Raw genomic sequence first — 18,438 nt, forward strand, 5'->3', positions numbered from 1 at the left:
TTTCTAGCGACCGATAGCTACCATTTAAAATAAGACTGTCATACACATTTAACGTTAGTGTGTCGAACCATAGCTCTCCTAGGATCTAATGCTTATTTTTTGACATTTATATGTATAAGTAAGAAATAAATCACTCATCCGATCAACGTCCCACAATGCTTTTCCCTTATCAGCGCAAGTATTGTTTTCGGAAGCAAAAGTAGACCTGTAAAGAAACGTAATCGACACAAGATCTTCCCAACATCATCATTTCATTCACTATGAAACAGATGATTTACATCAACAGATTACAAGTAAAACCTCTCTACAAAATCACTCACACACTCATATTACAAATCTAGTGTGACAACGACTTATGAACAAACCCTAAACGAAAACCCTAACTCAAGATGAAAGAGAAACTGAGGGAAACAGATGGGAAATATCCTGGTAGCTACAAATGAAACCATTTAACACATTATATACATCGACCCACTAGACTTCAGGTATTACTCATTGATCCATTGACCCGCGTATATCCTTCTCCTGCATAACAACTTACCACAATATCCACACAAATATATAATATAACAATTTTACCCTATAACTAATAAATTAATGTTAAGTTTGAATATCTTTATTAACTCTTTTCAACATGCCCCTCAAACTAAACATTAATTTTTGAAAATATTTTATTACCTTTTAAAAACATCAATCATATTAAGTCGATTCACAATGTATTCATGTTGAACACTACCAAGTGATTTAGTTAATATATCTGCATTTTGATTAGAAGATACTATTTTATTTACTCTTAAAATTTCATTCTCAATTTTTTCTCTGACAAAATGAAGATCAATTTCAAAATGTTTTGTTTTTTCATGAAATACAGGATTTAAAGCTAACTTAATTGAAGATTCATTATCACAAAAAATATCTACAGGTATATTAGTTTTTATACCTAAATCATGAAGTAACTTTAAAATCCATATTAATTCACAACTTATACTTCCTAATGCTCTATATTCTGATTCTGTGGATGAACGAGAAACAATACTCTGTTTCTTGCTCTTCCAAGAAACAAGAGATCCTCCTAGATATACTAGATAACCTGTTACAGATCAACGATTAAACAAACATTTGGCCCAATCTGCATCAACAAACCCAATCAAATCTAAACTACTAGACTTAGTTATATGTATTCCCATACCAAGACTATTTTTCAAATATCTCAACAGTCTGAAAGCAATATTAACATGGGACTTATATGGTTTATGCATGTATTGACTTAATATTTGTACAACATAAGATATATCAGGTCTAGTCACAGTCAAATAAATCAACTTACCAATAAGTTTTTGATATTCAGTAATATTAACTAAATAATCAGACTTTTCCAAATCATATTCTCTTTTGATAACCAAATTAGGTTCAAGTGGAGTTTTAAATGGTTTACATGCTAGCATACCAAACTCATGAAGTAGTTCCATGCAATATTTCCTTTGATTTAAACATATCCCTTTCTCAGTTCTTAATACTTCAATACCCAAGAAATATTTCAATTCTCCTAAATCTTTAATTAAAAACAGAGATTTAAGAATTTTTTTTAACATTATTCAATTCAGACTCATCATTACCAGTTAGAATAATATCATCCACATAAACAAGTAGAACTACAAAAGTATTTTGAAAATGTCTAACAAATAATGAATAATCATTAATACTTTGCTTAAAACCAAAACTAAAGAGAGAAGAACATAACCTTTCATTCCATTTCCTTGGGGCTTGTTTAAGTCCATAAAGAGATTTTAACAGTCTGCAAACTCTAATATCATCTTTAGAATGATATCCCTCAGGTTGACACACATATACACTTTCAGATAAATTTCCATATAAAAAAGCATTGTTAATATCTAACTAATAAAGTGGCCAAGAATTATATACAACTAATGTTATTACCACACGAACAGTTACCATTTTGGCCACAGGAGAAAACGTCTCCTCATAGTCTATTCCTTCCCTTTGATTATATCCTTTAGCCACAAGTCTGGCTTTATATCTTTCTATATCACCATTAGATTTATATTTAATTTTATATATCCAATGACACCCAATTGCTTTTCTTCCTTTAGGAAGATTAGTAATTTCCCAAGTATTGTTCCTATAGAGGGCTTCCATTTCCTCATTCATAGCTTTGATCCAATTTGGATCTAAAGCTGCTTCATTATAAGTCTTAGGTTCAACTGTTTTATTAAGATTAGAAATAAAACAGAAAGACTCATTATTAAGAGCTGAATAGTTTATAGTTTTTCATTACCATAGTTATGCTTACCCTCTACAACATAATCACTAAATTTAACTGGCATGTGAACATTTCTTCCAGATCTAGTGATCCTAGTTGACAAACTTTCAGAAGGATTAGAATTAATCGAATCATTTTCCTCAGTCAATGCAGAAGAACTTGGAAACAACACATCAAAGGGAGCCACATATGCCTCACCAATCCGGTTGCTGACATTAGAGGGACAAGTCTCATCCTGGTCCTGTTCTGCATTAGCACCATCCATCTGATGGCTACTTCTCAGGTTATCTGCTCTAGTATTATCTAGAATAAAACTAGAATCTAAAGACTCATCATAGGAAAATAGGTCATTTGAATTTACAGTGACAACTGAACTATCAGTCAAAGATGAAATTTTAAGCTTGAAAGGAAACACTGATTCATAAAACTTTACATCCCTGGAAACAAAAACAAAATTGGAATCAAGACTAAGAACTTTGTAACCCTTTTTATCAGAAGAATAACCAAGAAAAACACATTTATCAGCCCTTTCAGAAAATTTATCATTATTATTCAACTTAGAGGCAAAACACAAACATCCAAAACCCTAAGCTTATCAAAAACAGGTGCACAATTATAAACAAGTTCATAGGGAGAAGAACCATTTAAGACTAAAGTAGGTGTTCTATTAATCAAAAAAACTGAAGTTAAAATGGCATCTCCCCAGTATTTAATTGGCAAACCAGATTGAAAAATTAAAGACCTAGCAACATTTAAAATGTGTCTGTGTTTCCTCTCCACAACACCATTTTGTTGTGGAGTATGAACACAAGATGTTTGATGCTAAATTCCTTTTGATTCAGTTAATTGTCTCATTCTGTTATTTAAAAATTCTGTACCATTGTCAGATCTAACAACCTTTATTTCAACACTAAACTGATTGATCAAAATATTAAAGAAAACAAGAACAAAATCATAAACTTCATCTTTGGACTTTAAAAGATAAACCCAAGTTGCCTTAGTAAAAACATCCACAATAGTCAAAAAATACCTAAATCCTTCTGTAGTTGTCACTTTATAAGGACCCCAGACATCTAAATGAATTAACTCACCAAGTTTAGAAGTAGTATGTTGACTAACAGGAAAAGATTCTCTAGTTTGTTTAGCCTTATGACAAACATCACAAGGTGGAAGAACTTCATTTCCAATTTTAAGTCTATGTCTCAAAGAACTCAAGGCTTGATCAGAAGGATGACCAAGTCTATTATGCCAAGTTAGTTTAGACACACAACAAACAGAAGAAGAAATAGAGGAATTAGACAGACTACCTGAAGGTGCACTATTAATGTAATAGAGACCTCCAGACTCTCTACCATTCCCCACCATCACCTTTGACTGTAAATCCTGAATTTTGCAATTATGCTCATCAAAAACAACCTCATAATTACTATCTTTACAAACCTTATGAACAGAAATCAAATTAACATTGAAATCAGGAACAACAAACACATCAAACAATGTTAAAGAATTAGATAAATTCATGTTACCAATTTTTTCAATCTTAGCTGATGTACCATTAGGATGACAAACCAGCAAATCTAATTTTGACACATCCACAGTGTCATGGAGTATTGACTCATAGGCAATCATATGTTGATTAGCCCCTGAATCAACTATCCATCTTTGACTACCAACAGAAGAATTAAAAGCTTGAAACAAACAAGTACCTGCCATATTAGTACTAACAGAAGCTTTTTCATTCACTTGCTTATCGCCAATAAGTTGTAAGAGTTTGATATATTGATCCTTAGCAAGTTGATGAAACTCAGAATCACCAATAGAACCAGAAAAATTATTAGTACTAGCACTTCCAGAAGAAGCCGTAGTAGAGTTATTAGAAAAATTCTTAACAAAGTTATTTTGATTATTAGTTTCATTTCTTGACCTAAAATCCTTAGGATACCCAATTATTTTGTAACACTTCTCAATGGTATGAACCTTAATACCACAATTTTTACATTGAACAATTTGACCCTTATTCTTATTAACATTAGTCTTGTTATTAAACTTGCTATTAAAAGCAGATGACTGAGATTTATTTACAAACTGAGATGTTTGAAGAGAAGTCAAAGAACCATTTCTTTGAAGTGATTCTTCTCTAGACACAATAGAAAATGCAGTTTTCACATTAGGTAAGGGATCCATTAATAAAGTGTGACTTTTGACTTGACTGTATGAATCATCAAGTCCAGATAAAAACTGCATAAGCTACATGAGATTAGAATGATCCTTTAGTTTAATAGAAGCATCACATGTACACTCAGTTAAACTAGTAAGACCATCAAATTCTTTCCACAAAGAATCAAGCTTATTGAAGTAATATGACAGAGAAGTACCATTTTGTTAATGGATCCCTTACCTAATGTGAAAGATGCCATTTTGTTTAAGAGAATTAATTTGTTGGTGTATATTAAAAACAACAGATCCATCAGACTTATTGTAAGTTTCAAAAATATTTTCCCAAATATCCTCTGCTACTTCAGAATAAGCTTTACTATGATAAATTGAGTAAAAAATGGAAGATAACAACCAAGAATAAACAATAGCATTAGCCCTATCCCATTTAGTTTTCTTTGACTCATCAACACTGCTCTTTTTACAAGTGCCATCAACAAAGCCTAACTTATTTCTTGCCTTAAGAGCCCTAGAAATGGAACTCCTCCATAACCTAAAGTTTTCATTACCAGTCAACTTGATTGTAAAGTAACAACATTATCAGAAGGGTGAATGTAGAGAGGATCATCAAAATTAATCTGATCATCCTTCCCACTTCCACTAGGTGGATCAGTTGAGCCACCCGTCATAGAAGCAAATGAACCAAAAACAACAAGAAAGAAATCAAGAAAACCTGCCCCTAAACTGATCTTATGTCCAGATGGTCACCACGTATGTCGGGGCCCAAGACAACCAGTACAGAGGAAGAAATAACCAGATATACAAAAGAAATCAACCAATACACACAGAACACCAGGATCTTCACAAGAAAAAATGTGAGACAGAAAGAAAAGAACAAGAAAATGCTCACAAAGCCTTTTAGGATGAGTTAAGTGCAGGGATCGACTCTCTTTGTCCGTTCTCAACTAGGGTTTATCAGTGATGAACTCTGACCCCTAGTGAGTTATTTCAGACTTAGAGATTAATCGATTTGGCTTAATTGTTGTTCACAACCAGTCTTGTAAACAACCTTGATTTGATCTTCACAGACGTAACCTACAAGATCACAAACAATCTCGCAGTACCAAATCCAAAAGAAAGTAGATGTTCGATTTGATTTTCCAGAGAAAACCCTAAATCAAAACGAACATCAAGATGAACACAGTTGATGAAATAGAAGATCTGAGTTCACACGAACTCATGATTAAACAAACAACCGCGTCAATCAAAGAGCAAATAAAGAAAAGAGTTCAGAAATTACCATTACGATCGTGAGACGAACAAACACAAATCAATGAACGTCACAAGAACAACGAAGGAGCCTAAGCTCTGATACCATGTAAAGAAACGTAATCGACACAAGATCTTCCCAACATCATCATTTCATTCACTATGAAACAGATGGTTTACATCAACAGATTACAAGTAAAACCTCTCTACAAAATCACTCACACACTCATATTACAAATCTAGTGTGACAACGACTTATGAACAAACCCTAAACGAAAACCCTAACTCAAGTTGATAGAGAAACTGAGGGAAACATATGAGAAATATCTTGGTAGCTACAAATGAAATCATTTAACACAATATATACATTGACCCACTAGACTTCGGGTATTACCCATTGATCCATTGACCCGCGTATATCCTTCTCCTGCATAACAACTTACCACAATATCCACACAAATATATAATATAACAATTTTACCCTATAACTAATAAATTAATGTTAAGTTTGAATATCTTTATTAACTCTTTTCAACAAGACCAATCCTGTCGTGGCATGAACTTGAAAAAATAAGGCGAAATAATTGTCTAACTTGCGCCTTGTAGACACCTCTCAAGCAACAATCATATCCATACGACAATATGTTGTTATTAATAAGATAAGTAATAAAAAAATTAATTCCAATATAATAAAACTTTATAGTTTAATTTGGTAAGCATTTTTTCACTCTTACCATAGCAGATAACCATCCAAACTCTTCTATCCCAAATAATAAATTCCAAAATTTTGGAGACATCACTTCCTTAGATAATATGTGGTTAACATGGAGGCCTTGATTATAGAAAAATGGTATAGCAGTTGTGCCTTGTTGCATATATGGCTCTAACAAAAGCATTCCTGGCTGTGGACAATCATTGATGTGGATAACTCTAAGCTACATGCTCTCCGTGGCCTCTCTAGGTGTGGGGTCATATGCATCCACATTGGATTGCACAATTCATTAATTACTATTTTAAGTTGATGTTAATATACACTCTGCAAATGTAATTGTGAAATTGAAAAACTTTTCTACCCGAGCATCCAACATGCTGGTCTGGAGGCATAGTAAAACCTTTCTTGTCCATATTTTTCGACGTAGGAATTTCGTCCACATTTTTCAACATAGTTAACATAGGAGTTTCATTCACCGTTTTGTTTAATCTCTGCCAAAATAATAATAATTTTACAATTAAAAAATAAATAAAGTAAACCAACGAAAAAAATGATGGCTATAATAATAATAATAATAATAATAATAATAATAATAAAGTTATTTAATTTATTGAACTATGTGCAACTTTTGGAAACAATAAGTAGGAGTTTTGTCAAAAGCTTAAAAGTTTGGTTAATGTTGCACATTGATGTAAACCAATGGGACCAAAACTGTTATTTGCTCTATGGTATATAGAAGTATTTACCAGTAGAATCGGCACATTTGTAACCAATGTTTTAAAACCCAGATTTTTAGTTGACTCAGTGTGATGACCGGTTCACGGTTGAACCGCCGGATCAACCCGGTTTATGGTCTTTTTCTATTTTTATATATTTTTACTTTCCGGCATAATGCATAAACATATAAAACCAATAGTTTGATGTCCACAAAGTTTAAACATTGAAAAACATTGAAGAAACCACAAGCGGATCATTGTTTTGGCGTTCACTACTTGTATCCAACTATCCAAACCCTATTAAAACGGGTCAATCCGGTTTTAACCGGTTCGACATAAGTGGTCGAACTGCGGTTTAAGGGAAACCCGGTCGATTCGATCCGGTCCGTATTTTTACAGAAAACCGCTCTCAATACCCGTTTCTACTCCGGGTCACGGTACGACCGGTTGAACCGGCCGGGTCGACCCGGGTTTTAAAACATTGTTTGTAACGCATAAAAGGTGGCGCGGTAACTTCAGAATCGTCAATTCCGACACACTGGGTATGCTGCCACACGCTACAAGCCTCTCACCATCATCATCCCTAGCACCACATTTACAATTCACCACCCAATTATACGTCCCACCTTCAAATATGAAATCACTAGTGGTCAAGAAGTCAACTCTTTGACTCGCGAACCAAAATCTCCACCCCTGATTGCAAAGTCCCCCAGATCAACTCATCATCATCCACACCTTTACATCCCTCAATCTCCTGTACTTCAAGGTTCTCCAATCTCCATTATGCAATAAGTGTTCCTCATGACGGACTCCACAACAGTTTTCTAGGTCATGAACACCACCAGCTCCTCCCTGACTGACTGTTTTCATTGATTCCTTTCCTTCGTGGAATACTATTTCCAGGTTCAATTTCGTTAGAATCACCCGATAAATGAAGTGAAAATTATGGTCAACATCCTAAATGACCACTTTTTACTAAAGTTTTTAGTGTCCAGAATAGTCTTTAAAGCAAACCCAACATTGTCGGATTTGGTGTCGAACAAAAGGTGTATATATAGAAAGGTGAGATTGTTTATACACCTCACTCCGGGGAACTAAGTGAACTAGGCTGGTCTCCTCCGATTCTTTTGCATTTTCGAGTGTTTCTAAAACTCGAGAACACGAGTGCGAGAATTAACTGCACGCCGAACCATGTAACCGCCTACAATTATATTATCCAATCTTTTACGATATAATCGATCAAACTTGTGTCCCGGATGTATTCCATAGCTGTATTCCGGACATCCTCTCTACTCATTCCATTCCCGTTTATGGATTTTTTTTCTTTTAAAGCATCCACAACCACATTAGCAACGTGTATGAGGCGTCCTGCTTTCCATCTACTATCTGATAATTCTACAGCCGAAATAGAAAGTGTTTGGAACAAAAAATCGTCAATTATATGCTTAGATTCATGTCATTCTATCACGCAATTAAAAAAAAAAAACAAGTAGGATTTATGTATCTTATTGTATTAAGTGAACTCAAGAGCTTACAACTTCTCAGATGGTCTCTACAAATGAGATTTCCTTCTTATATATAGGGACATTACACCTCCTTATGGGAAGTTTCTAGGTCCCGTATATTCTCGACTATTCTAGAGTATTCTATCAATATCTACATTCTCTTTACAAAACTCTGTATTATGCTACACTATTCTATGATGTTCTAGATATCTATAGGATGTTATGATATTATCCAAGTTATTCTTGCTTGATCTAGCATGTTCTATATCGTTCTCGAGTCTTCCGAGTCATTTTAGTTTCGTCTAGTGTGGTCTTGATTATTCTGGATTGTTCCATCTTGTTCCAAAAACATCTATAATGTTCTAGCATCTTCCAGGGTTTCGTAGAGTATTCATGACAGATTTGGAAACTCCTTGGGTATTCTTTATCGTTCCAACCTTCTATAGATGATCGATGAGACTTCTAAAAACTTGGTTTGTGACACTAAGCCCTAACTTAGCAAAATATAAGGTTGAGCCACCCCTACAAAATTTTCAACCCCTCCTTATGTCCATCTGATTCTAGTTTACCGTTAGATGGAGTCGATGGTACATGGTTGAGGGAGAGTTGACTCTATGATATAGTGGGCAGATCCAATGCGCTTGGGCCGACTCGACAATTACACTAACTATACAAAATTAAATAAATTACAAAATTACATATTATACTAACAATAAGTTTTATAATATCCAAGTCGCATATTATACCAACTATACAAAATTACATAAATGATCTTTGTGGTTTACCAAATATCACTACTTCAGTTCCTTTTTTTTTTTTTTTTTGATGATGAAAATGATCCTTATGGTTTCTATAAGGATTCTAAAACTTGCATGGTTGGTCCCTACAATACATGAAATGACTTTTTTATACTTTGATGTGTTTAATTGGTAGTCCCAAGAGTCTTGAACTGCATTCTTTATCAATCGATCACCATAACAATGGAGTTTGAGCTCCCTTATTGAATTGATTAGCAACTTTACAAGACAGAGAAGAAAAAGAAAGTGATATAACCCTTCCCTAAATTTCCAGTGAATGTTTGATATTCTGAACAATGTAATGAACATTGTTCATGATGGAGCGATGAGCTAAGAAGTTGTTTTTGTATTGTTTGGATTTTCCTTCTGGACTCGGTTTTAGGTTTGGAGACGATTAATTCTCTTTGGGTTTGTTTGTCGTCTGAGATTACCCATAGAAGTCGGCTAAAGAGGGGATAAGTTGGTGATGTGGGTCACTAGCAGAAAAACGAGGGATAGGGACACGATTGAAACACACACAGATATCCTTCATCCCTCACAATCACCACTATCCATCCCCGATAAAGCCCCTTCATCTCTGAAAAGCCCATTCCTCCACTAACACATGTAGATTACAGACCTATAATTGATATATACATACACCTAGGGGTGTTGTTCGGGTAAAAATTCTGAGTTTCGGGTAGTTGAGGTTGGGTAGATCGGGGTTTTCCTTAAAATAATAATACTGGAGACCCTACCTGTATTGCAATTTGGGTTTTCGGGTTTAAGGTAGGTTCGGGTATATCCGAAAATTACTTGAGTATCACTAATTGGATTTTTATTACATTTGGTTTGAATGCAATTTTTTTTTCTGATTAGTTTGGGCATTGTGAAGTTGAACATAAGGTTTAAAGGTTATATAAAAAATAATTTTGTATGCTTTATATTACTATAAATTTAGAAGCATCAAATTTCCAACAACAATTATTTTGCAAGTACTAATTGCTCTATGTAAATTTTTGTAGTTTAATAGCCATATATTAATTACTAGGTGTGAGATCAATGTATTACTGTGGTTTATTTTAAAAAAATTAAATATAAAATTTTAACAATTTGAAAATTTTAAATTTATAAGAAAAATGAGAAATTTTTTGAATTATTAAAATTAATGAGGTTTTAATGTATTGAATACATTACATATATAAATTCTTTCTAATAAATAACTTACATATATATATATATATATATATATATATATATATATATATATATATATATATATATATATTACCTTACATAGTAATTGTGGAATTTTAATTTAATAAAATGAAAAATATAATAAAATGACAAGTGGAAAATAGAGAATTTAAAAAATTTAGAAAATGCCATGTGTCTAAATGAAGGAGAAGATGACATGTGACAAAAAAAAAATCTTTATTTATTATAGTAGATCTATTTCTAAAAGTTCATGCGATGACTAAGAGTTTCTATAATGCTCTAGTACACTCATTTTTAGGAGATTTATGATTTTATTTTGAAACATCCATTTTAATTTTATAAATGCCAATTTGACTAAATAACAACAGAGGGTTAAAATGTAATTATATATATATATATATATATATATATATATGTGTGTGTGTGTGCGTGTGTAGGTGTGTGTGTGTATATATATATATATATATATATATATATATATATATATATAGTCATATGGATCAATTGGTTAATAACATTAGGTGTTTTTTCTAATTGGGTATTTAGGTATACTTGAATTTTCTTAATCCTACCCAAATATCAGGTTATCTGATTACCCGAATTTCCAAACCCAATACTCGATTTACCCGAATTCAAAATGTGTCAGGTCGGGTAATCGGATATCAAGTATTTTCAATAAGCCTACATACACCAGCAAATTTGGAAATGGACACATACACACACACTTAAAGATTTTTACCCCACTAACCACCATTATCTTTTGGCCATCGGAGCAACCTACGCTACCCTCCTCCCTCGGCCTTAACACTGAAAACCCCACCTTTAGCTTCCCCCACTAACATCTTCACCATAAACCCTAGCCTCCCTTGTTGTCACCACCACCTTCGGTTGTTATCGTGAACCTTAGTTAATGTCGCCATTAATCGTTGCCTCCTCTATGTGTTTTTAATTTCATATGGTGTTGGTGGTAGCATCGTCGCCTCTATTGTATTCATCGTAAGGCAGAGATAGAGAGATGGTTGTGGTGGTTGCTTCTAGTCATAGCATGGGTAGTGGCGAACTCGAAAGGGAAAGATAATAGGTGTTTTGTTTTTCTAGAGGAGGGAGGAAGGTGGCGTAGGTACCTCTAGTGGTCGGAAGATATTTGGGTTTAATTGCAAAGGGAAAGCGGTTTAAAGGGTGTGTGCATATCCAAAAATTGCGGCGATTTGTTGTGGTACGGAGGGAGAGGATGGTTGTGACGGTCCGTTACCGACCAATGGGGTGGTGGTTGCTTATGGTGGTGGAAGCAAGTTAGATTTTGCTGGTGGTGACCTGATGTAGGCACGGGTATCTTGTTGTAGAAGGTTAAAAATGGACAAATCTTCCCAAATATTAGGCATTCATGCACCAAAACCCGTCACAAGGACAAAACCGAAAAAACTTGAAAAAATAAGGACTTTTATGTCAATAATCATAATACATATGTTTGTATATAAATAAGAAAATAAAAATGCAAACTTCTTTTTGCAAGTTTTATCAAATTAAAACTTGAGTAAATTACTAAGATGGTCTCTGTGGTTTATGGTTATTTGCGTGTTTAGTCCATATATTTATTTATTTTTTTTAAAACTTGGACGGTCTTTACAATATATTTTTGTTGAGTGTTGGTTCCCTCACAAACATAAAAAGACAAAATTACCCTTTTTTTATTTATTTTTCAATTAATATAATGTTTATTCATTATTTATTTATTAAGGATTAAAGAATTGTTAATAAACAAGTGGGTCCCACCACCCTATTGCTATTCCACGAGACCCACGCTTCCATTGCCTTTTTTTTTTATCTCGTGTCAGCTACTCCGATTTCGGCTACTCTTTCATCTTCTCCAACTAGATTAAGGGGGTGTTTGAGATATCTTTTATACCTTAAAAGTCCTTTTGGTAAAAGGATTTTTGGTAAAAGGATTTTCTCAAAAAGTAGGCTTTTAAAATGTGTTTGGTATGCAAAAGTAAAAAGTCTCAAAAAGATATGAATGCCTGTCTTTTATCTAGCTTTTATTTCCTTCTTGACCAAAAGTTAAAATGAAAAGGATTTTTCAATTTGCCAAATGATTTTTAGGATTTTTTTACTTTTTGAAAAAGATAAAGTCAAAAAGTTGTTTAAAAAGATATCCCAAACACCCTCTAAATCCAAATATGATCCATCTAATTACAGTTAATCCACAAAATGTCTTTACTTATTATAAGGAAACAAAAAAATGTTCTTAGACATATACTCAAAGCAAAGATGAAGCAAAATTATTCCACGGATCTCTAGAAATTCAAAATAGTTAATGAACCCCTTCATCTTATTCGGAAAGGTTGCAAAAAGACCTAGAAGCTCTATGCTCCGTCCATTTCCGTTCGTGAAAACCACCATGCCACCATGGATCTGTGCTTTTTTTTTTTCCATCAACATTCCTATATTCTAGGGTAAATAGAACATGGAAATCTAATACAATAAAGAGCATATTGGCACTGATATTGGAACCCATGGATTTAGACTGCTACTATAACGGATTTAATTGTAAGAAATCACATTGATTTCTGCACTACATATGAAGTTACCTTAAGCCAAAAATTAAACCTAAAACCAAAAGATCCACTTTGTGGAATGTAATGCTTACTGGAACGAGGACCATCTGTCGTTCCACTAACGACAACAAGGTCTGGCGAGTATAGCGTAAGGATACGAGATAGAGTTGGGAAAGTCGTCAATGAACGTTCATGACCAGGTGTGCAATGAAGAAGATGATTGAACCAGAAAGGGGGTGACGAAGAATGGCTTCAAAGGTACTCCTCCTCATCAGAAACTTCATCTGTCCCTTATAACACCCTTTTAGCAGATTGAAATCATAGTCTCCTCCTCAAAATCGATTGACAGTCATCAACATCTCAACTCCTCCCCTTCATCGATCCAACTTTTTTTTTTTTATAATAATTTTATTTTATTTTATTACATTTTTTTTGGAATCGGCAAATATATTATAAAAGGTTGCACTAGTAAGTTGCTAGTGAAGCAAAAGAGTACACGGAGAGGAAATAATTAATAATAACAAGATATCGCCTAATAGCTCTCAACCGCATTTTAGCGGACCCTTCTGCAAAATCAGATATCTAACTGTCATTGCCATCTTTATTACTTCTAGTGTCGTCAAACCCAATTTCTATATTGCCTTGAGTGATTTAGCAATGTTCGACCAAACACCATTTGATGATTTCTTTGCAAAGCAATAATTAAAATTATTCCCCATTTTATGTATGGCCGTGACTATGCGGGCCCATAATTGTGCCGAATTCACCTTGAGTTTCCATAGCCACTTCGATAATAGAGCCAAATTTAGCGTTCTTAAAAAACCAAAATACCATACCTCACACCTGTTTTGGGGCTGTGATTTTTTCCTAGGAAACCCAGTGTATACTCCAATGGTGCAGCAAACAAAGATAGATAATAAGTGAGTAGGTTCCCAAGTACTGCTTTTGCTAATGTTATCCTACTTCCAAAATTTAGTGTATTTGACTTCCATATCGACAATTTTGACTTAAATTTGTCGATTATTTGTTTCCATGCATTTTTTCGGTTCATATTATCTCCCATGGGTACACCTAAATATGTTAAAGGGAGGGTTTATGGTTTACATCCAAGCAAAGTGGACCACTCACTTACCTCACTGTGTTCTCCTCCAATACTATAAACACGCGATTTGTTGAAATTCACCTTTAGACCGGATACCACGTGGAAGCATCTTAGAATTCTCGCTAGATTAGCGATATTTCTTTCTGACCAATCTCCTAGAAACACAACATCATTTTCGTATAACAAATGAGAAATATTAACATTAGAGTTTGGAATTTTCACCCCTTCAAATAATCCCCGTTCCACATCCGAGATCATCATAATCTGTACTTCCTCCATGGCTATTATGAAAAGGAATGGGGACATTGGGTCTCATTGTCTAACACCTTTTGACATCGCAAACTCCTTTGTTGGGGAGCCATTCACCAATACAGAAGCTTTAGATGATTCTAGACATCCCGCTATCCACCTCCTCCATTTTTCACCGAAATTCATCTGAACCATAATTGAATCCAAGTACTCTCAATTGACCGAGTCAAAAGCTTTATTAAAGTCACCTTTAAATAGTAACATTTTTCTTCCATACTTCTGAGTCCAAAAAACTAATTCATTTACAATGAGTGGACCATCCAATATGTTACGACCTTCTAAGAAAGCTGATTGAACTTCATTAATACACCCACCAATGTGTGTCCGCATACGATTATACGATTATCAAGGATCTTCACTATTATTTTGTATAAAGCTCTAATAAGATTTATGGGACGATAATCTTTAAGGGTTAGTGGATCTTTCACCTTTGGTGCCAAAGATATAAACCAAGAGTTGCATCCGCTTGAAAATTTTCCCCATCTTTCGAAATACTTTACAAAATCCACAATGTCGTCTTAAAAAACTTGAACATAAAACCGTCGGGCCCCGGTGCCTTCTCATACCACAGAAACTGACAGAAACTTTAATTTCCTCAACTCCGATCTCTGCTTCCAACATATCTCGAGCTTCTTGGGACAATTTTTTAAACCTGTGATTAATTAGTTTTGGTCTAGATCTCCATCTCTCTTTGAATTTTTCTGCAAAAAAAGAATGAACCTCTGTTTTTATTTGGGCTCGATTAGTAATCCATGAGCCATCAATTGCCAGTCCCTGTATTTGGTTCCTACGGCTTCATTTACAATGAGTGGACCATCCAATATGTTACGACCTTCTAAGAAAGCTGATTGAACTTCATTAATACACCCACCAATGTGTGTCCGCATACGATTATACGATTATCAAGGATCTTCACTATTATTTTGTATAAAGCTCTAATAAGATTTATGGGACGATAATCTTTAAGGGTTAGTGGATCTTTCACCTTTGGTGCCAAAGATATAAACCAAGAGTTGCATCCGCTTGAAAATTTTCCCCATCTTTCGAAATACTTTACAAAATCCACAATGTCGTCTTAAAAAACTTGAACATAAAACCGTCGGGCCCCGGTGCCTTCTCATACCACAGAAACTGACAGAAACTTTAATTTCCTCAACTCCGATCTCTGCTTCCAACATATCTCGAGCTTCTTGGGACAATTTTTTAAACCTGTGATTAATTAGTTTTGGTCTAGATCTCCATCTCTCTTTGAATTTTTCTGCAAAAAAAGAATGAACCTCTGTTTTTATTTGGGCTCGATTAGTAATCCATGAGCCATCAATTGCCAGTCCCTGTATTTGGTTCCTACGGCTTCTGTTGGGCACGTATCCATGGAAGAATGATATGTTCTCATCTCCATTAACAATCCATTTTATCATTGACTTCTGTTTTAAGTCCATGATTGCTAATTTTTCAAATTCAACAACTTTCCTGTGACAGTTAATTCTTATTCCCATTTCATGAGGCATCAGGTCCCGTGTTTCCGCCAAGGCATCAATTTCCTCCATTTTCTTCTTTATTGCTTGTATCTCACCCGTTTCTCTTGTATAGTCAGCCTCTCTCCATTTCTTAATGTTCTTTTTAAGGTATCTTAGCTTAGCTGCTAAGAAAGAATCATCCCCTCCATACCCTCGAAATTCAGACCACGCCTTAGTGACCACCTCTTTAAAACCTTCCCTTATCATCCAAGAATTAAATAACCTAAAAGGTTTTGGCCCAAAGTCCTCCTGCATGGTGGTAAGAATGATTGGGCTATGATCTGATAAATATCTAGGAAGAACCGTAGGTAAATATTTAAGAAATTCCTCACACACGAGGAACCGATCGAGCTTGCTTAACTTTCTTCCTTCCTGCCTGTAGTACATGGAGTTGAAGTCATCCATTCTTAGGTCTTGTAGGGAATTGTTATTTATGAATTGGTTGAAATCATCAACACTGTTAGGACAAAAGCGTGAGTTTAATCTTTCCGTCTACCTGCGCACCACATTAAAGTCTCCCATAATGATCCATCTTGCATTTCTATTGGCCTTTATCAAAGACAGTTCATCCCATGATTTCTTTTTCATAGTCGCCGACTGGGGATCATATACATTCACTATCGCTAAATCTCCACTACTATCGCTACATGGACTGATTACTATTAGGAAGAATCTCGATCGGATGATTTTTGTCGCCGTGAATTGTTGATTATCCTAAATGGTAAGTAACCCACCAGACCTTCCTGTTGCTTCAATAATTTCGAATTCAGGGTAAAATGACGGTTTAGTGGAGGTGATTCTATTGTTATGGTGGATGGATGGTGAATGGGTGGAATGTTGGTGATGGTTGATGTAGGTTAGAAGAACGCAGGGCCGGCCCAATAGAGCGGACAAGTCCAGACCTCATTACGGTTTGTGGGCCCAAATTAATGTTGTTTGATATTTTATTTATATATATATAACTAATTTGTGTCAAAAATTACGGCATTGTTAGCATGCGTTTCACCTTCTTCAGGAGCCCATGTTTGATTCTTTTATATGCAGTTTTTAGATTAACAATTTCTTTAATTACTTGAGGCGCCTAACTTTATTTATTTATTTCTTATACTTTAAAAAACTTATTGCTCATCATTTTATTGAAATTGGAATCTAGAAAAGCCCCCACATTTCTTCCTCGTTATTTACAAATCATACAAGTTACATAAATGGTCCCTTAACTCTCCTTGTTTTTTCAACAAATCACCCAAACAATTATTTCATTTGAAATTTTGGTGTTTTTCTAGCCTATTATCATACATAATTTCTTTGTTTATATATGAGATTTTCTATATTGCACTGTCTTTTAATATATATATATATATATATATATATATATATATATATATATATATATATATTTTAGGTTTGGTAACAATATTAATGCTAACCTATCAGTTAGGTAGATTATTTTTCAAGTTATTTTTTTGAGATGTTTCATTGAAAGATGATTTTTTTTACAAACACTCATATTTTTGTTTTTTTTTCCAAACACCAAATGGGTGGTTTTTCAAAATGGGTTGGTTGTTCTATTGTTTAGTTTTTTATTTTGTTTTGTTATTGGTTTTTTATCACTAACCAAAAGGTTTTATTGGTTTTAATATTTAACTCGCATCCTTTAAATTCATTCCAAAATTTTCACATTATATATATATATATATATATATATATATATATATATATATATATATATATATATATATAATTTAATAACAGATGTTCTCTGGTCTCCATAACATCATTGTATTATTGTTAGCGATTACTAATTTTAATGGATCTTATCTTTTGTTTTCGTCCCGTGCTTCAAATTGACTCGTGATCCTGGAAGAGAACGAAAATGATGGGAGGGTGTAGGTTAAGTTGGGACCTTATTTATTAACTAGATTTTTTAATAAATATATAATAAATTAATCAAAAAAGTTTTTTTTTTTTTATTTTTTTTATTTATTTTTATTTTAAATTTTGTTTTATTTTAATGTTGGTGAGAGACCCAACGTGTATCAAAAATAGGGATAATGACTTAGGAGGGTAATAACGTTTTCTGTTTATCCATTTTAGGTCCATAACGTATTTTTTGTGCGTATTACACCATTAAGGTTATTATAACCGTTTACAAATAGTCCTTTTAACAGGAAGAAGCCGGTAAAAGGATTATTTATAAACGGTTATAACAACCTTAATGGTGTAATATACACAAAAAATACATTGGGGACCTAATATGGACAAACGGAAAACGTTATTACCCTCCTAAGTCATTATCCCATGAAACTATAAACCTCTATAATAAA

At 33.8% G+C, this 18,438-nt stretch overlaps 1 protein-coding gene across 1 annotated transcript; it reads right to left on the bottom strand.

The window, feature by feature from the left end:
• Positions 1-15,559: 15,559 nt before the first annotated feature.
• On the bottom strand, positions 15,560-16,519 carry LOC145035606 (uncharacterized). Its single transcript, XM_078984127.1, has one exon. The coding sequence runs from the start codon at positions 16,517-16,519 to the stop codon at positions 15,560-15,562; it is 960 nt and encodes a 319-aa protein (XP_078840253.1).
• Positions 16,520-18,438: the final 1,919 nt, after the last annotated feature.

Source organism: Lactuca saligna, chromosome 3 (assembly GCF_052625555.1).
Source record: "Lactuca saligna cultivar CGN05327 chromosome 3, ASM5262555v1, whole genome shotgun sequence".
In the NCBI taxonomy this organism is placed as follows: Eukaryota; Viridiplantae; Streptophyta; class Magnoliopsida; order Asterales; family Asteraceae; genus Lactuca; species Lactuca saligna.

Coding starts and splice junctions, on each gene's coding strand:
- LOC145035606 (XM_078984127.1), bottom strand. CDS start 16,519: ATGGATGACTTCAACTCCATGTACTACAGGCAGGAAGGAAGAAAGTTA.